This window comes from Vipera ursinii, assembly GCF_947247035.1.
Source record: "Vipera ursinii genome assembly, chromosome: 1".
NCBI classification, from domain to species: domain Eukaryota; kingdom Metazoa; phylum Chordata; class Lepidosauria; order Squamata; family Viperidae; genus Vipera; species Vipera ursinii.
Genome location: NC_139512.1, coordinates 113416935 through 113438334, shown reverse-complemented (window position 1 = coordinate 113438334; position 21400 = coordinate 113416935). Strand labels below are relative to the sequence as shown.

The 21400-nt window shown below is 39.7% G+C and overlaps 1 protein-coding gene across 1 annotated transcript in view; it reads left to right on the top strand.

The window, feature by feature from the left end:
* Positions 1-21400, top strand: part of MYRF (myelin regulatory factor) — a gene marked incomplete at both ends in the record, with an annotated part of 105609 nt that overhangs the window by 43403 nt on the left and 40806 nt on the right. Inside the window, 6 exons of the mRNA XM_083359725.1 lie at positions 3742-3829; positions 3953-4327; positions 10806-10867; positions 15738-16047; positions 17624-17796; positions 18471-18597. Coding sequence (XP_083215851.1) covers positions 3742-3829; positions 3953-4327; positions 10806-10867; positions 15738-16047; positions 17624-17796; positions 18471-18597 — 1135 coding nt within the window. The remainder of the gene's footprint in view (positions 1-3741; positions 3830-3952; positions 4328-10805; positions 10868-15737; positions 16048-17623; positions 17797-18470; positions 18598-21400) is intronic.

The following is a 21400-nucleotide window of genomic DNA, read 5'->3' as shown; positions in this document are numbered from 1 at the left end:
CCGGGGCCATCCGGAGCTCAAGGGGGAGTTGGTTCCACAGGGCTGGCGCTCCCACAGAGAAGGCCCTCCCCCTGGGGGTCGCCAGCCGACATTGTCTAGCTGACAGCACCCTGAGGAGGCCCTCTCTGTGTGAGCGCACTGGGCGATGGGAAGTCGTTCCCGGCAGCAGACGGTCCTGCAAATATCCTGGGCTTAAGCCATGTAGGGCTTTAAAGGTAAGTACCAGCACCTTAAATCTCACCCGGAAGACAACCGGTAACCAATGCAGCTCACACAGGAGGGGTGTAATATGGGAGTATCGGGATGCTCCCATCACTACCCGCGCGGCCGTATTCTGCACCAGCTGGAGCCTCTGGGTGGTCTTCAAGGGCAGCCCCATGTAGAGAGCATTGCAGTAATCTATACGGGAGGTAACGAGTGCGTGAGTGACCGTACGTAGGGCATCTCGGTCCAGATAGGGGCGCAACTGGCGCACCAGGCGAACCTGGGCAAATGCCCCCCTGGCCACAACTCCAATATGATCTTCGAAACTGAGTCGTGAGTCCAGGAGGATGCCTAAATTGCATGCCCTATCAACAGGAGGTAACACCTCTCCTCCCATAACCAAAGATGGAACCTCTTGGACAAGTCGAGATGCCGGTATGTAAAGCCACTCAGTCTTGGCCGGGTTGAGCTGGAGCCTGTTCTTCCCCATCCAAATCTGTACCGCTTCCAGGCAACGGGACATCACATCGAGGGCATCGCTGGGTTGGTTTGGGGTGGAGATGAAAAGCTGGGTATCATCAGCATATTGATGATACCTCACCCCGAAACCATGGATGATCTCACCCAGTGGCTTCATATAGATGTTGAACAGGAGGGGCGAGAGTACCGACCCCTGAGGCACCCCACAAGTAAGGGGCCTAGGGGTTGACCTCTGCCCTCCTGCCAACACCATCTGCGAACGACCCGAGAGGTAGGAGGAGAACCACTGTAGAACGGTGCCTCCCACTCCCAACCCCTCAAGACGTCGCAGCAAGATACCATGGTCGATGGTATCAAAAGCCGCTGAGAGGTCTAATAGGACCAGGACAGAGGAATAACCCCTGTCTCGGGCCCACCAGATATCATCCACCAGCACAACCAATGCGGTCTCCGTGCTGTACCCGGGCCTGAAACCCGATTGGTACGGATCCAGATACTCAGTTTCCTCCAGGACCAAAGGGAGCTGCCGTGCCACCACACTCTCAACAACCTTCACAAGGAAGCGAAGGTTGGAGACAGGACGAAAGTTATTTAAAATAGCTGGATCCAAGGCAGGTCTATTGAGGAGGGGCCTTACCACCGCCTCTTTCAAGGCGGCAGGGAAGCACCCCTCACTCAAGGAAGCATTAATAACTGCCAGGAGCCAACCTCGTGTAACCTCCCGAGCCGCATAAACCAGCCAGGAGGGACACGGGTCCAAGAAACACATGGTGGCACTTAATTTCCCCATGATCCTGTCCACTTCATCCAGAGTCACAGGATCAGACTCTTCCCAAATATTATCAGCCAAACCCATCGCTTCCCCCTCGTCAGATACTGCCCAGTCGGAGTCCAAGCCAGCCTGAATCTGAGCAATTTTATCCACCAGATACTCACTAAACTCCTCAGCCCGTCCCTGCAAGGGGTCCTCTCCCATCCCCTGATTTAAAAGGGAGCGGGTCACCCTAAACAGGGCAGCCGGGCGGTTATCTGCGGATGCAATGAGGGTGGCGAAGTGAGCACGCTTCGCCACCTCCATTGCCACAAGATAAGATCTAGAAAAGGATCTTAACTGTGTTCGGTCAGATACTTGCAAATCAGAATGACATGGCTGAAAAGTAGAGTTGGAAATAGGGCACATGGCCAATTCACACAATACAAACTTTTAAAAACCTTCATCTGTTGAAGAAGCTATTGTGGCCAGTTTACAGTTAATACTAAGCAATAATTGGGTGGAATTATACATTGCAACTTCACCAGAAAGATCTGTTAGCACCACATGGAAGAAAACTGATACAGGGACATTTCCAGATAGGATAGATATTGAAAGTTCTATTGTACTTTTCTGATTTGAAATTGGAATGATTGTTCTAAGTAGAAGAGAAGGTTTAAAGCACAATTCTTAAACTTTTTGCTCTTAGGAGCCCTTCTCACTTTTAAAAACTATGGAGGACCCCAAAAGAGCTTGTGTTTGTATGAGTTATATTTATTGACATTTACTGTACATATTAAAAATTAAAATGATCCAACTGTTGAATATTTATTTATTGAATCATGCAAAAAATAGCTATATCTCGCCCATCACATGTTAACATATATAAAATATTTTTCATGAAAACAAATAAAAAGCAATAATGAAAAGAGTAATAGTGCTCCAATGTTTACAAATATCTTCAATATCTGGCAAATAATTTTGATGTTGTAGATCCCTGAGCGGGGCTTAGAGGAGCCTCAGGGATCCTTAGACCACACTTTAAGAAGCACTGGCTTAAAGAAGCACTGGCTTAAAGCCACTAGAGCTTAAAACATGATTTTTCTTCTTATTTTATCCTGCCTACTTTCTCCCCAGTTCTGATGCCATAGGGGCAATACAGAAAATGATGTTCTTGTTATTGGGTTACCAAATCTTGATAGGTGGGTGTTTATTGGTATAGAAGGGATGAAGCCTACAAGCCAACCTGCCAGCCAACCAGCCTTCAATGTATGAGAAAGTAGACAACTTTATTTGGAACTATGACATGAGCATAAGAAGTAGCAGTGCATTCACGGATTTTGGTTAGCTCAGAGTAATAGACCAGAATTAATTATTTTCTTAAGAAAATGCAGTGTTTCCTGTTAAGATTGTCAGTTGACAGAATATTGTTTTGAGCTCAATATGGCAAATAAATCATCTTAATAGTTTGTAGTTTTTGTGTAGAAACAAACTAACTGGTTTATTGATAAAGATTCTCAATTATTCAGGCAGAGATGTCTGAAGATTGAATCATTGAATCATTTTAGGGGAGAAACCCCTGAGTTTGGTGTGGCAGGAATTGGTACATTCCAATTACTCTCTGACTGAGGAAGTTGGATAGGCAGTGAAGTGTCTCTGATACTAAAAAAATTAGTCCAGTTGCAATTATTCAGCCTTCTGACAACTTTCAAACCACATGATTCAGAGTGTCAATTCTAGCTCCATTTTTTCATCCTTACTAATATATATTGCTTCAGATATAGATGCATGTTTTGTTCTAGGTGGTGTGAACCTTTGTGAATAAAATGGTTTCTACTCTATTCTTCCAGCTGATTATTCTAGAGTAATATTAATCTTCCAACTAATTATTCTAGAGTAATACTCATTCTGTCAGGTGATTATTCTAGAACAGGGATCCCTAACCCCCAATCCATGGACCAGCACCAGTCTGCAGCATGCCAGAAACCGTGCCACGCAGACAAGCAAAGCCCCATCCGTGGAATGCAGGCAGCACATGAAACCACGCTCCTTCCTGAAAAACCTTGGAAAAACCTTTTTCCACAGAACCGGTCCCTGGTGCCCAAAAGGTTGGGGGCTGGTGCTCTAGAGTAATACTCTGTTTTTATCATCTGGGTTGGATTTCCTTTTCCATTTTAAAGTAAATTCTGTTATTTAAATCAGAAATTGTTATTGGGAATTGTCAGAGTTTTGTTTGTCCTTACAGAAAATGACTGATCTTGTCTGGGTTTTTTACTATTTTATGTGATATCCTGTCTTTCCTTCAGGTCATGATATTAATGGAGCACTTGAACCATCAAACATTGACACCAGCATCCTGGAAGAATACATTGGTAAAGAGGACTCACAAGATATGTAAGTGTATTTTTTCCACTTTTATTCTTAATACTCAGTGACTAGAAATAGATACAGTATTTATATTATCTCAGAATGGCAAGATGCACATATTACACAAATGGTTCAACTTTTCTCCTTCAGTTCCGATTTAGATTCCATCTCTGACATCCCAGCATCAGCCGGTTATCCTCATGCTCAGCCTGCTGGCTCTGCCACTATCAATGCATCTGTCTCCAGTATTGGTCATGTAATTACTCCTGTACCCAGTGGTAGCTTCCATCATGGTCCCCCAAGCACGCAGGTCCCAGTCCGTCATGGTCTCCATCCCGGTCCTTCAAGCAATCAAGTTCCCCTACGGCATGTTCTCCCCTTGCCAAATCCATGTGGGTCCAGTTACAGTGCTCATCTCAACTGCAACAACAACAATGGCATGGTAGTACCCAAAGGGTTTCTCAGTGGCCACTGCATGTCCAACATTGCCCCTCCAATCAAATCGGAAGCTTCCTACACATCTGGGTAAGTAAAGGATTGTGGCTATGCAAATATATGTTTTCAGAGCCTTAAACCGATAAATAATTAAAGTGATTAAAGACTTAAAACAATCTGAACAAATCTGTAATGTCACTTACCAACCAATGTCGTCTTAGTCTTCAAACATAACAGTTTTCAACAGATTCTGTGTATTTTATTTATTTGCACTTTTGAACACTTTGAATACCTGTTTAACTTCATCTAATACACTTTTTAAATACAGTTAGGATTAGAGTAGAAGTGTAAAATATGCATTTGGAATAACAACAGTAGTCTTGCAGGAAGCTGCTCATCTGGTAGAAAAATAGTAGCTGCTAACTACTGGAGGAATTGACTTTAAGTCAACAGTTAGAACAGTTTAATTCACATTCAGAAGATCCATTGGTATTCTCTCTGATATCTTTGGAGGGTTAGCAAAATTCTGGAGGGCTGCTGTCCGAACCAATATTCTAGATTAGAACTGATGAATAAAATAAATAATTAGATGAGCATATGCTAACCCTAGTGTATGTTCTAAAAGGCGCAGAACTGGAATAGTTCAAAGGAGAACAAATGGGATTGAAATAATAAGCACAAATGAGTACATGTAAGTCCATACTTAAGCTCTTGGAAGTTCCACAGAATTATTTTGCTTATTCTTTGTATCAATGGTTTGATTTCAGTTTGACTATTGATGCCTGGTCAGCTTATACAGAATGTGGTTTTTACACACATTTAGAGAATGCAGAGGGATTGGACAGGGAGACTGGAAAAAATACATGTGACTCAGTTTTAGGGAACTGAAATAGATCATTGGTGGGTTTATATTATAAATCCTTTTAACTCATATGTGGAATCCAGATTAAATTTCATTTTTTAACAGAGATGGGATATATTGTTTCAGTGGAAAAGAGAATTGAAAAGATTTAAAGGAATTATATATTTGCTGACTTCTGCAAAAGAGAGTAAAGAGAGTTGAAACAATTAGAGAAGGAATTCAGTTCTAATAAATGGAACGCTGAATCTTAATTGCAGTTTGGTAGGGATGTGTGAAAATAATGCCAAAATAGAAAACCAAAAGGCTGTATAAGATAGACAGGAAATAAAAAGTTATATTATTAAAAAAATGCCGGAAAAAAATATTGTGAAACAAAAGTGACCAATAATTCAAATATCTTACAGAAACCATTATCCTTATAAAGTCAGCTACATAATAGCTTAGCAATGCTTCCTAGCTGTTGACAGAATGATTCCACAGAACATTTATGGATATTCTAATCTAAAGAAGGATGAGTCACAAAATTTAAAGCATGAAGTTGGTGAGATTGAAGCAGAAGATTAGTTAGACTTGAACTGACTCCTATACAAGAGTTAAAAAATGGAAGATGTGCTTGAGAAAATAGATAGATCTGGACTTCGCTTGCTAACCTGAGATAACACTATATTTTTGGTGTGTGTCCTGAAGACATCTTATATCAAAATGCACCATTAGACCTTTCTTATCTTAGACTGACAAGACTAGATCATGGTTTTGTATTTACAGTTTTTCCCATCAAATAAGAGGAAATATATTTATCACCTATAAGGAATGTCCCTTACTCCAGTATATACCTTTAGTTCATACTGTACTTCACACCTGGGATTTGCCAGTGCAGCACCTGCAGGCATTATGACAACTGTAACACCACTAGATGGCACTCACGCACCCCAATTTTTTTAAAAAAAGCTGAAATCTCTTGAGATTTTGACCATTTTTAATTTTTAATTATTTACAGATAACAACCACCAAAAAAGAATGTTCTTTTCAGTTACATAAATATTGACAGACAAATCAATATATTTTGTCTTGATTTTCAAATCATGCATATTTTCATAAGGTTAGGGCTACCTCAAGTAACTTTTCAAATCTGGAAATCCTCGATCATGCATCTGGTCTATAAAAGTCATACAGAGAGAAATGAAATCAAGGGATAGATCTGGGTTATCCATAAGACGCCCACTTGCCATTTTGTCCGTCTTGACTAATTACCTTTCAAAATGTTATTTATTTATTTATTTTAATGAGAAGCAAGCATAATACAAAGCAAACAGAGCCTTCTGCATCATCTTTTTTTCCCATGAATAGCTTTAGACCAGACATGTCAAACACAAGGCCCGGGGGCCGGATCCGGCCCACGAAGTGGTTTCATGTGGCCCCCGAAGCCATCCTGGAAACAGTGAGGGAACGGCCCCCACTGCCTTGGCCCTGGCCCAGAGACCCTCCTCCTGCCAGAGACCCTCAGATCTGTCCCACTCCTGCCCAGGCCCCCATAGGCACCCTCGATGCGAACGATGTAGAGCTGGCCACGCCCACCCGGTAGGCCATATGCACTCTAGCCACGCCCACCCAGTAGGCCACACCCACCCTGGCCACACCCACCCGGCCCCCTGAGGGCAACTGCAATGCTGATGCGGCCCTCAATGAAATTGAGTTTGACACCCCTGCTTTAGACCTTACATGACTCCATACTCAATGGCAGCCCTAGAAAGCTGCTAGGCAAACCTTGCAGTTGCTGCCTTTGGTTGGTGTACGGAGGACAGAACAAATTCCCCCTGTGCTGCCTATCATCATTTTTAAGTTTGTGCCTCACATTCTTGTCTTCTACTTCAAATTAAAATATATTTCAGTTTGCAGGTTAATTGTTTCACTGTCTTCACCAAGCTTTCTAATTCTTTTATTAGACTAAACGTAAATATTTTGGTGCCTTAAACCATTCTGATATAACATATTTTTCTCTACTTTCATTTTCATTTTCAAGTTTTCTTAATTTCAAAACTGTATCTGCTTTATGAAACTAATGTTTTCACTATTTTTCTGTCATCACAAAAAGTAAAGACTCTGGACCGCTAAGCAAATTGTTAGGTATACTAACTTTAAATTTTTACATGAACTGTGACTAAGGACTTGATTGTTCAGTGTATTTTAATAGTCTGAATATAATTGTGAAAAATCTATGAACGTTTTTTAGATATACAAACTACAGTGAGTGACAGAAGGAATCAAAACTGTATTCTACAGTTTTATGAGACAGCGTTAGGTTCTGAAAGATGACCTATAATATTTTAAGAAAACAAATTGTGGTATAGAAGAAAACAAATACAAAAGTCACATAGTAGAACAGCCAGATTTCTCAACTAATGATTAGATATTGTACTGTTGTTAAGTGTAGTAACTAGCGAGCTGCTGTTCAGTTACCCTGATTATCCCACCCAAGTGGGAAATTCAGACTTGTCCTGAACTGACTCTCCATTAACTCATTTTCTGCCTGAGTTTTACTCTATTTTCTTCTGTACCTCTTCACTTCCAACTGGCTTATTTCTGTTTACTTGACTTTGCCATTCAGTATTGATAGCAGTTGTTATCAGCTGTTGGAAGGTATGTATAGAATCAGACTTTTAAGGTGGGACTGACCTCATTGACCTTTTAGAAACTTGCAAGACTGCCTTATGGAAGGAATAGATTTATTTTGAAATCCAACAAGAACTAGCTGTTAACTTTGAGGAATTCATTTTCAATTTTACTTTAAAAATGACATTTATTGAAAATATTTTGTACTTTTAAGGAAATCCAAAAGAATCTAAATAATTTCCTACTCTGTTTAGTAGTCTACAATGTTCTTTGCAGACTCAGGTAATTCAAATATATTAGTATAATCACATTGAAAAATACATAACAATTTAACAGAAACTATAAACTTTGGCATCTTTCTTGAGTCTAATCCAGACATTTCAAACACAAGGCCCGGGGGCCGGATCCGGCCCGCGAAGTGGTTTCATGTGGCCCACGAAGCCATCCTGGAAACAGTGAGGGAATGGCCCCCATTGCCTTGGCCCTGGCCCAGAGACCCTCAGATCTGTCCCACTCCTGCCCAGGCCCCCATAGGCACCCTTGATGTGAACGATGTAGAGCTGGCCATGCCCACCCAGTAGGCCATACACACTTTAGCCATGCCCACCCAGTAGGCCACGCCCACCCAGTAGGCCACGCCCACCCTGGCCATACCCACCCAGCCCCTTGAGGGCAACCGCAATGCTGATGCGGCCCTCAATGAAATTGAGTTTGACACCCCTGACTCTAATCATTTCTCTATTTTATATGAGTTTGGGGTTTATGTGTAGACTGTTATACTTTTTAAATGTTGCATTGTGGTATTTAATATACAAACAAACAAAAAAAGAATAACAATAGGCAAAATTAAAAGAAGATGGGAAAAAGATACAATGAACCAGAAAGAAAAATACATGCTGAAATAAATATAAATATACATAAAACAAAAACAGTTTAAAACTATGCCACTTGGAATAATATTGATTGGACTTTACAAAATGCCACTAGTAGGCCACTTTATAGGTAGAAAGTGAATGTATGTCTTCCATTCAAATTTTTAGATCAAATTTAATGTGTTTTTTTTAATTTGTATAGCTATATTCCACTCATGGTAAATCAAAATTCTTCTTATTTCCTTATGTTACAAATTTCAAAATATTCAAACTTTTATCTCCTACTTCTTTTTCCACACCCTATTAGCAACCCTATTATGAATAATGAAATGTTGCGACTGCAGAACAAACTCAAAACATATGAATCCCCTCAAATCCACACACTTTGCAGTCTCTGGAAAAACCTTTCTCCACGAAACCGGTTCCTGGTGACCAAAAGGTTGGGGACCTCTGGCCTAATGTATAAGAGGAAAGATTCCAAAACCAAATTCAGTAAAAAAAGAAAAAATGAACTACCTGAATATCTTAATAGTGAAGAAATGATTATAGGTATAATAACTATAGGTTGGACTACCACATTGTAATGCAATCAACTAAATTGAAAGGAAAACCATATCTGAGAAAAAAGTGCTTCAGAAATTTTAACTGCATAATATCAAAGGCTTTTTTCATTTCCAACAAAGGAAACATAGCCATATCTGTTTGTGTATCAGATATATCCACTAATAATCTAAAATTGTTCAGAATTCGACACCAAATTTCTCAGGAGGATGAACTACAGACGTTAGTACAATTTGAAGTGCTTATGGTAAAATAGTGGTAAATATTTTACCACCTTTGTTTTTTAAAAAATGAGTGACACAGATAGTCCTTAATTTACCACAGTTGGGACCAGAATTTCCATTGCAAGTTACAAGTTGAGTTGGGCCCAATTTTACAACAACTTTTACAGTGGTTTTTAAGCAAATCACCACAGTTGTTAAGTGAATCATACAGTTGTTAAGTGAATCCAACTTCCCCAATGGGCAACATAAAGTTTGCAAACTACGATCACGTGACTGCAGGATGTTGCAACCAGTCACAAATGCGAGCCAGTTGCCAAGTGCCTGGCTTGCACTCACATAATCAAGGGAGAGGTGCAATGGACATAAGTCCAAGTACAGGTCATGGGTCACTTTTCCCAGGGCCATTGCAACTTTGAACTGTTGTTAAATGAACAGTCATAAGTCAAGAAACTTGTAGCTTGTACACTGTACAGATCTATCCACTTTCAGACTTGCAAGTATGAAAGCATTGTTAAAAGAAAGAACTTTTTATAAAAAGGCATCATGTAAACTTTCAGCTCCATATAAATGAGAAGGTCAATGAAATCCTTACACCTGTCTATAGAAAAGCCACCAGGAATAGAAGTTTTGCCTAATTTCACAGACTTAAGTAATAATGGGGCAGCTAAATAAGTTGCTTGATCCTGAGGAATCTTTGGAAGATTATTTTATTTACAAAAACATTAATTCATATTCTTTGTCATTCTTGCGTTAGCTTTGCTTGAAATTGCTCTCTATGTAATCTCAGGGCTACTTGATGAAACTACAGCTTGACCCATAGATTTACAGAAATGTTGTCAGTGGGTCCTTCTCTGTATTCGTGGTGAAGATGGTGATCTTCTTGAGCAAGATATTCTATCTGGCTTCTTTCAGACAAGGAAAACCTGCTGAGTGAAGTAGGGTGGTTCTCTTTAGCAGATAAACAAAATAGCCATGACTTGAAATGCCTAAGAATAATATATCAAAATGCTCCTAGTAGGAATAGTATAAACTGGAACCCCGGTATGAGAGAATACCTGTTAAAAACACCCCAATCTTTTTCATTGGGGAAGGGCTATAGTGAATTGTTTGGAGTGTTAAGAGTGGCAGGTTTCCTGCTACTCTGGGGAGGAACAGCTATTGACAATTAAAGGCTTTGGTGGAAGGGAATTGTTACTGGATGACCTGTTATATTTGGAGATAAGATTGAGTTCAGGTTCAGAAGCATTTGTATTCAAGAACCTTGAGGACAAATGCATGACAAATTCATAATTAATTTCTGCTAACCTAGGGGTGGTGTAGATAATGGGGCTATATACTCTCTCAGTCATTCTACCTAGCATTCAAAATCTATTTTACCTTATCACTTCTGTTAGACATTTGTTTGACCTTTTCCTCTCTTTTTCTCAATTGCTCTTCAGCACTTTACCCGACTCTCCCCCAGATTCTGGATCCGAAGCTTACTCCCCCCAGCAGGTGAATGGTAAGTGCTAAGATTAGAGCCCAAGCACCAGCTTTCCCCCCCTCCTTTAGTTGGCAAAAGTGGTTGGCTCTAAAATCTTTATCAGAAAAGGGAAAAACAGACTGCTGCAATACGTGAAGAGATTATCAGTTAGTAAATATTCTTAGACTTTCGCCCATTGTTTTCCCACTACCCTTTAAGAAAGGGGGGGGTTGGGTGGGCAGGACCAAGAACACAAGACTGCGTGGGAAGGGAAAGGTGTACTTCTGCCTTCCCAGAGAGAAGGAGAACGGATAAGAGTGACCTGCCCTGTGAGGACACGGAGCAGAAGGATTAAGCCTCATTTTGTTGGGAGAACATGCTGTTAGACTCCTGCAGGTTTATATAAAGACAAATCCGTGCTGGAAATGAAGAACAAAAGAGAGGTATTGTCATGAACTTGTTTTTAGGTGGTGAGTATACTCTGTGGCTCCTGCCCTCTCTTTGTATGCTGTATTTGATGTCAAGGACTCTCTTCCCATTCTTGTGACAGGCGCAGAAGTTGTAGGTACATCACAGAGGGTGGGTCTTTCTCCCTCTCCCCCTCTTTCTCTCCCCACGCCCCCTTAACCAGATAGTGTCTGTTCTGCGCTGCCCATGCTTTATATATGTGAAAGGGGAAAGTTACGTGTCACTAGCTACTTTTGTTGTCTTTTTCTGAGGTTGAGACAACAGAATTAGCAACAGAGGCAAAAGAATTAAGGGCATGGTCCTGTCTGTGGCAGTCTTCAGAGGTTTCCCCATGGCCCCTTCTTTTAAAATTTAAACCTTGTTCATTGTGGAAGCAGCTCCTTCTCCTTTCTCTGCGAAAAAGGTCAAGAGTTCTTTTTATCTCACTACAAAAATCCCTGGAATTCCTCCTGGCCCATTTTTAAATATAGCCAAGAGGCCAGAGGATTTGCCACAGAGTGAACTGCTTTCTCTCACCATTAAAACAACAGCACCTACCTCATAATCCTGGGATGGGTTGGGGGAGAGAAGAATAATTGGAACTTTAGATTTTTGGGGGCAATACACAAACTCCAGGAAGCTCTGGAGTAGGTATAAAGAGTTGCATTTGTGATCTCAAAATTTCTAGAATTCTTCTCTTATTTTGAGACAGGCGTTCACATGCCAGGTAACCTTGAGACGTGAAAGATGAGATAGATTTAGGAACATATGTGTTGCCTCAGTGTTCATTCTACAGTACCAAGTTATTCCATTCGATTTTCAAACAATAAACATTTGGATTTGCTGTTGCTCCTGTGGGTGCCTACTTAGTGTATTACAAAGCCTAAAATTGTTTGAAAATTGAAATTGTAGTAGGATTTCAGTATCACCTAGAGTACAGTTCTGTGACCACGCCTTATCTTGAAGTAGTGAAAAAATAGTTTTTGCTAAACATTTTCTTTTGTCTGTTCTGAAACCGCTGCCAACCATTGTCACTCCTAAAAGTTCTGGTGGTATTGGGTGTTTGTGGGGAGTGCGGGTTGTGAGATGGGATTTCACCATCCTTTGTCATTTGATGTCATTTCTAAGCTTCAACCTTTATTCTAACTTTAGCTTATTAATTTGCACCCAACTTCACAATAAGCTTTGTGATAGTTATTTTTTTAAGAAAGGAAATGGGGGAATGCTATATACTATTTTTTATGTTTTATGTCAGCCTCCTCTGTGTTTAGTCCTCCCCACCCCCTTAATTTCATAATAATTTTTGTTTCCTCTGTTAATGCATCCTCCTTCAGAAGAATCTGATTAATTGCCCTGACTGTTAACTATTTCACTCCAGTAACTTTAAAAGGTTGTGAGGGCACTAAGTCTGAATTTGTTTGAATGGAATATTCATTTTCCGAATTTTCTTTGTTATTTGTTTTCTGTGCGTGGATTTTTTGGAGGAACCTTTGGATGTTGGGAAGTTGAAGTCAGAGAACAATGATGGGAAGAAATGAGGACAAAAGGATACCTATTGGATGAATTGAACGTCTTATTATTTTGCACTGATCATTGTACTGTTGAACGGTGCAAAATAATAAGACATTCCCAGTTGTCAAACTGTGGCTATCAGAATCAGGAAGAACTCCAGTTGGGATGAACTCACACTGCTTGCTTCTCATATGAGCTAAAATATGTAGTGGAATAGTTTAGGCACCCAGTTTATTTTCACAGCACTGCTAAATAAAAAGTGATCAAAATTAAACCCTCTTCTTCCATTCTGAATCCATGTGTTGCCATTACAATCACATCCTGTATTATGTGGGGGTGATGGACAGTGTGTTCATTTGGGGGATGTCCACCATATTGGAGAAGGCCACATTAGTAAGCTTGGGGAAAACCCAATATCTCTAAGCAGATTTGTCTTTTTTACCTCCCGAGTATCTTATAATTCAAACCATATTAATTCTGGCTTTGAATGGAACCTCTCAGAGTTAATAAGAGTGTTAGCCCTATACTCTGACAGAGCAAAGCCCTATGTACATTTCCAACTTTAAATCAGGCTTCAAAGTTAAGTAAACTTTCAATCTGTTGTACTAAGGAGGGATGTGAACTTGAGTCAAGGGCTTTGGTGATACTGTCTACAAGTTATAACCTTCTAAATGAGATAGACTGCAACTTTCACTTGTTTCAGCCATTAGCTGTGATAGCTGTGGATGATGGGAGACACTTATTATGCTAAGCACCACCCTTAAATGGCAATACGTTCTTCAGAAAGTTTGCTCTATAGCAGGGGTGTCAAACTGCCGGCCCACGGGCTGGTTCCGTCATACCAAAGCTGTGCCCACCCCATTGCCGGCAATGCAAAAAGAGTCACAATACGTCGCAACACGTCACATGATGTGGCGAATTTGACACCCATGCTCTATAGTCTGTCCCTGTAATGTAATTACCTTTACAAGCATTGTGAGCATCAGAAGTTATAGGCTACTCCTAAAAATTATAAGGGGATTTGCTGTACTTTTCCTTTTTGCTAACCAAGTGGCATGCAATGAGTATTTATGATTGGAAATGATTATTTGCTCAAATGAATAAAATGGTTCCTGTATGAACTACTTTGAAATTAAACCTTGAACAGGATCCATCAAGCTCATTTTGCAAAGATGTTTATTATTTCAAACATAGAAAAGCTAAGAGGTTGGTTATTAATTGGTTTCTATTCCAAAATGGAAAGTTTACTGTCTCTTTGTATGGATCCTAGTGTATTTTTATCCAACATTTCATGCTTTTTCAGATTCACTATTGTATTAAGAGATAACAGATCTTTCTCCATTACTAAGTTATAGAACTAGACACCCATGTTTGAGCTGACAAAGAACCGATAACATTAAATTTGCTGCCCCCTCCTTAATTCCTATTCTGTCTCAGTTCTTAATCACTGCCAGTAATTCAATTTTCCTTCACTAGATAATGTCAGAATAAGGTGGAAAACATTACTTCACCTTCAATATAGTTAGATGACTTCAGCTTATCTCATTCATGGAGTTGGAATGAGAAGAAAGTAGAAACGTATGTGTGGTAGAAAAAAGTTCCTGGGCAGAACTGAAAAGAAAGACGTCATATGATAGATGCAGCTTTGAATGGAGAGAATAAACAATAAAAGTGGAGCGGGAAGGGACTGATAGTAATAAAGTAGAATATGAATGGTAAATAGTTACAAAGAAGCTGTTAATCAATATGTATTTCTGGAGAGAGTAATTAGTAGGAGACCAAAGTTAAAAAATGTAGTTTGCTCCCTATTTCATATTACTGCTCTTTATTTCTATAAATAAAGTCAGAACAAAGTCAGAACATGAAATAAGTAAATATTAATATTTCCTACGATATATGAACATAACTAGCTCTAGCTTTTTTCCATCATGCAGAAGGATAGTATATCAGACCTGTCACACAACACATTTCTCTGTTTGGCTTTCAGCAGTCTCAAATTCCTTAGTTTGTTCCAGTATGAATTTGCCTGCTACCTGATAGTGTTTTTGCTGGATTTGAACTTGCTAAAATCTTTTATTTTTTATGTTTATTCTTATTCTTTTTAATTTATTTATTCTAGACTACACATATTTAATTATATTTAAATGCTTTAATTGTTAATACATTTTGTATAATATACATAGACACAGATGTGCATGCACACAAGCCATAGTTGTGCATGCACATATTCATACTAGCTTTTTCCTAAAATTCTAATTCATTTGATAGAAAACTAAATTTATTTCTCATTAAGTAATGTGGTTGAGTATTTGGAATTATTTTACTAATTGTATGTATGCACATTCTGTCTGTCTGTCTATCTGTCTATCTATCTATCTATCTATCTATCTATCTATCTATCTATCTATCTATCTATCTATCATCTATCTATCATCATCATCATCTTTCTATCTGAGTATGAGCAATCGACAATCCTTAGGCCATAAGCAGCTCCTAAGCCATTTTTTGTGGCTGTGGGATTGGTCAAAGTCACACTGCTGAAAGTCAGTGACAAGCTGTCAAGTAACATTAACAGTTTTGTATCAAATGCCAGCAAGAAATAAACATAGCTTCAGTGAGCATCTGTTAAATTTAGCACCCCTATTAATGTTTTTTTAAACATAGAAAAGGGCTGAAATCTGGCTATTGCCCTTTACAAATGTTGCTGCATTATCGCCATGCAACTCCCAACTACTGGTAAAAAAACCTGATAATCTACTTGTTAATGAAAGCTGAAACTCTAAGTGAGGGCCTGGAATGTCTCTATTATTGAACTGACGTTTTGTATTTATTATTTTGTGCTGTTCTGACTGAGAGCCAAAATAGGATGATTGATCATAGTGTAGGACTTCTGAAAAAAGGCAACTGACACTTTTCATTTAGATTAATCCATCTTTCTGGTTCTTTTTAGATCCTCACCTTCTTCGAACTATGACTCCTGAGAATATGTGTCAGATTACTCCTTCACGGTTAGAGCATCCCCCACCCCCACCCCCTCCTCCCCCTCCACCCCCACCCCACCTTCAGGGACTGCCACCACCTCCTCATTCACACCAGCAGCAGCACAGCCATCACTATCCCAGCATGCAACGGGACATGTACGCGAAGGCTGAACCTCTGATGTCACAGTTCACTATAGGACAAGGCATGTCACCTGGTGACCTCCATCATGCTCAGCAGTCGCAGATGCTTCATCAGCTACTTCAGCAACATGGAACAGAGTAAGTTCTTTGGGAACAAGGTGGGAAAGGTAGCAAAGGAGGAGTGCATTTATAACTGGAACCTTTTTGCCTCTTTATGCTTGTTTCATTTCTGAAATAATTTCTGTTACTCGTCCCAGCTTCTGCCAACCTAGCAGTTCGAAAGCACGTAAAAATGCAAGTAGAAAAATAGGGACCACTACAGTGGGAAGGTAACAGCATTCCGTGAGCCTTTGGCATCTAGTCATGCCGGCCACATGACCACGGAGACGTCCTCGGACAAGCGCTGGCTCTTCGGCTTTGAAACGGAGATGAGCACCGGCCCCTAGAGTTGGAAACAACTAGCACACATGTGCGGGGGAACATTTATCTTTACCTTTTTACTCACATTCAAAACATATCGTACTTGCATCCTTCAATAATTTTTTCAACGTTCCATCATAATCAAAATAGGTTTTTGATTAATTTTTTATGTTTCTATGTAAATAGAGGTATATATAACAGTATATTTAAAATGAACACTTTTCTTAGCTTTTTTTCAACAAATAATCTCTATTCTCCTTCATTCTTTGGTCTCCCAGTGGCCAATTCATTTCTCTGTGCACTTTTATCTCCTCCTACTCCTTTGTTCATGCAATCTAACAGATTTTTTAAAAAATCCTTGTATTGCTGCACAATTTTTCCTAAAACGTATCTTTGTTTCTACCATTATTACCACTTATTGGAATATAGCATGCACAATCATCAGCTTCACAATAATGTATATAACATCAATTCAAACTTTGTGGCATATAGTTTAGTTCTTTCATTCACAATTAAACTATATTTTCATCTCTGTTCATGAATTCATCAATATAACAATATCAAACTATTTAAATTGATTACATCCTTCTCCTTTCCATTAGTTTCATAGTTGCACAACACATTTATTTTTCTTTTTTGCATTTTTTTTATTTCATGCTCTTTGCCATTTACTCCTCTTATATTCAAAATCACAGAATTTCATATGCTGTGGAGAACCCATGGATACTGTCCTCATTATCCAATAATGGATTTGGTCAGCAGAGGCTTTCGCATAATATTTTTAGTAGAAGTTATAGACTAGATCTTAAACATACTGTATGTATGCCACATGCAACATTTAATGTTAATGATAAGAATAGTATAGGCCATTTCTGGCTAATATGCCAGAATTGCAGTCAAACCAAGCATGTTTACATTATTTTATGCCAACTAAGATCTCTAATATAGGGACCCCTTGAAAGCCAATATGCTGTTGCCTGCATCCCACCAATTAGAAGCCACATGCAGTATATTGGTGCATAAGATACTGGATGACATTCATTTTTTGCTTCATTATACGTGTCAGACTGTTATTACAAATGCATGTAAGTCAGGGTGACTGTAGGTTGAAGGCTAGTAATCTAGTTTAATCTTTCCTACTGGAATAACTTTATGTCTGGGGTACAATACATCTGTGCATATCTGTGTAGGTATATAATATACAGTATATGTACACATAGTCACATGCATACGTAGGCTAAATTTGAATAAATATTTCCTTTGTATGCCTGTTGTAATTTATTGATTTCTATAGTCTTCCAGTGCACCCTGCCAAGAAGAGGAAACACTCAGAGTCACCATCAAACACTCTCAATGTGCAGATGTTCAATGGAATGATAAAACAGGAGCCAGGCACAGGATCTGTGCCCCTCAACTCTGACAGAGTTCAAACACCTCCCTGGCATCAGCAGGGGGCGCTCTCCCCAGGTTTGCACTGTAGTTATTCTTTCTATTCCTTTCTAGTATTACCAGTACCCAGATACTATTTATGCTCCAAAAAGGTAGGTTTTTTTAAAAAAAAAAAAGTACGGTAATACATGAAGAACAAGGGATGGTGTCTGGGCTGAAGTTCATAGAATGGTAGTGTGTTTTCAGGAGAGCATTTTTGTACAACTGCATTGAGAATGGGAAGTGAGAAAAGTCTCACTTCTTTTCTTAATAAAAAGAAAAGAAAACTGACTACAGTTAGTCTTCAACTTATGACCATTCATTTAGCAACCATTCAGTTACAGTGGTGCTGAAAAATGCATCACTGCTCATGCTTTCAACTGCTGGAGTGTTCCCACTGATATGTGATTGTGATCAGGCACTTGGCAATCGTTATGCATTTATAATGGTCGCAGCATCCCACAGTCCCACAGTCATGTGATCTCCATCTGTAACCTTCCCAGTCAGCTTCCAGCAATGCTGTCTTGCTTAACGACAGGATTTCTGGTTCCAATTGTGGTTGTAAGTTGAGGATTACCTGTATTCCTTGAGTACAAGGCAAAGAAAAAGTTATGGGTTTTGTTGCATAGCAAGTGAGGGATAGAAAAGTAGGATAAATAGTTTGCATCAGGTTTGTAGGCAAATTTCAGTTCAACATTTTTCTATTGCTGTAGGACTGATTCAGGATAATGACAGCTTGAATAGCTCCTCCTACTTGGATCCCAACTACCAATCCATAAAATGGCAGCCACATCAACAGAACAAGTGGTCGACCCTGTATGATGCTAACTACAAAGAGTTGTGAGTATTTACAATCAAATGACTGTAGACTCCTCTTCCTAACAGTTTCAGCAGCAGGGTCCACTCAAGACCGTACTGCTGATGAGCAGACATTTCACACCTCACAATTTTGTAGGGAATCTGATGTTCAATTTTATTCTAGTTTTCATTTTCCTACCTTTAGATTTGTTATGTCTCACTTCAACACCACTTTGTGAATTTGTTTTTTTTTAAAGTTTGCCTAAAGATTCCTAACACATTTTTGGATAGATTGCTTTATAATGTAGTGAAAATGAAGCAGGGCACAGGATGATAGAATTTTGTCAAGAGAATACAATGGTCATAGCAAATACTCTTTTCCAACAACCCAAGAGACGGCTCTACACACAGACATCCCCAGACAGCCAACACAGAAATCAGATTGATGATATGCTCTGTAGTCAAAGATGGAGAAGCTCTATACAGTGAGTAAAAACAAGACCAGGAGCTGACTGTGGCTCAGACCATGAGCTTCTTGTTGCAAAATTTAGGCTTAAACTGAAGAAAGTAGGGAAAAGCACTAGGCCCCTCAGGTATGAAGTAAATCATATCCCTGATGAATAGAGGTGACAAATAGATTTAAGGAATTAGATCTGATAGACAGAGTGCCTGAAGAATATGGATGGAAGTTCACAACATTGTACAAGAGGTAGCAACTAAAACCATCCCAAAGAAAAAGAAATGCAAGAAAGCAAAATGGCTGTCTGAGGAAGCTTTGCAAATAGCTGAGGAAAGGAGGGAAGTGAAAAGCAAGGGAGAAAAAGATACACCCAATTGAATGCAGAATTTCAGAGAATAGCTAGAAGAGATAAGAATGCCTTCTTAAATGAACAGTGCAAAGAAATAGAAGAAAACAATAGAATAGGGAGGACCAGAGATTTCTTCAAGAAAATTGGAGAGAAGAAGGGAACGTTTCATGCAAAAATGGGCATGATAAAGGACCAAAATGGCAGGGACCTAACAGAGGTAAAAGAGATTAAGAAGAGGTGGCAAAATTACACAGAAGAAAAAGCTTAACATCCCTGATAACCATGATGTGGTGGTCACCGACCTCGAGCCAGACATCCTAGAATGTGAAGGGAAGTGGGCCTTAGGAAATCTGAGCAACAACAAAGCTAGTGGAGGTGACAGTATTCAAGCTGAGCTATTCAAAATCTTAAAAGACTATGCAGTAAAAGTACTACACTCAATTTGCCAGCAAATTTGGAAAACTCAACAGTGGCCACAGGATTGGAAAAGATCAGTTTACATTCCAATTCCAAAGAAAAGCAATGCCAAAGAATGTTCAAACTATCACACCATTGCACTCATTTCACATGCTAGTAAAGTTATGCTTAAAATCCTACAAGCTAGACTCCAGCAGTATGTGGATTGAGAACTACCAGAAGTACAGGCAGGATTTTGAAGAGGCAGAGGAACTAGAGATCAAATTGTCAACATACACTGGATCATGGAGAAAGCTAGGGCGTTGCAGAAAAACATATATTTCTGCTTCATTGACTATGCTAAAGCAAGGTTGTATACTGTCATCCTACTTATTTAACTTATATGCAGAGCACATCATGAGAAAGGCAGGGCTAGATGAATCAAAAGTTGGAATTAAGATCGCCAGGAGGAAAGCTATGGCAAATCTAGACAGCATACTAAAAAGCAGAGACATCACCCTGCCAACAAAAGTGTGTATAGTCAAGGCCATGGTTTTCCCAGTTGCAATGTATGGCTGTGAAAGTTGGACCATAAGAAAGGCTGAATGCCAAAGAATTGAGGCCTTTGAACTGTGGTGCTGGAGAAGACTCCTGCGAGTCCCCTGGATTGCAAGGTGATCAACCCTGACTGCTCTTTAGAAGGCCAGATCCTGAAGCTAAAACTCAAATACTTTGGCCACCTAATGAGAAGGAAGGACTCACTGGAGTAGAGCCTAATGCTGGGAAAGATTGAGGGCAATAGAAGAAGGGGATGACAGAGAATGAGGAGGCTGGATGGAGTCACTGAAACAGTAGGCGTGAACTTAAATGGACTCCAGAAGATGGTAGAGGACAGGAAGGCCTGAAAGAAAGTTGTCCATGGGGTCGCGATGGGTTGGACACAACTTCACAACTAACAACAACAACAGTCTAATTTGGCTGTGGGGAGAAAGTTCCATAAGGTGGGTGCCCTGAGAGAGAAGGCATGTTTCCTGGAACCCACCTAATGTAGGTCCTTAGCTGATAATAGCCAAAACATTCCTAGTTTAGATCTAGATCTAATGATATGACTAATGTAACCAGTCGTGGAACTAATGGAACCCCAAATCCAGAGCCATTCAGTCTTGCCAGGGTTCAGCTGAAGCTTGTTGTTCCCATCCAGACCCTCACAGCCTCCAGACAGTGGGATAGGACCTCTTTCTATGTACTCATATTCTTGAATCATGGAGTTGAGCATCAAGTGAGTTTGAGGTTTCATCTTTGTGAACAAATATAATTATGTCAATAAATTGTATTCTAGCATAGAGGTGTCTGCAATTTAAATCTTGGAGTACTGAGTGGAAGCTAAACAACTGGAGATTTCTCTGGCTGAACAGCCCCACAATTTCTGACGGTCTGATTAGGGGACATCTGTTGCCCCGGATGATGGGTTAAGAGCCCTCTGTGCACACTCAGCTGCATTTGGCACATGCCAATACACAGGAACCTATTGACCTCAGAACGGGGAAGGTCTTTTGATGTATTTCAGTTTAGAAAGAGACACTAAGAGTGTCTCACATGTCCGTCTGTTATGTACTAAAATAGGGGTCTTCAAATTTGGC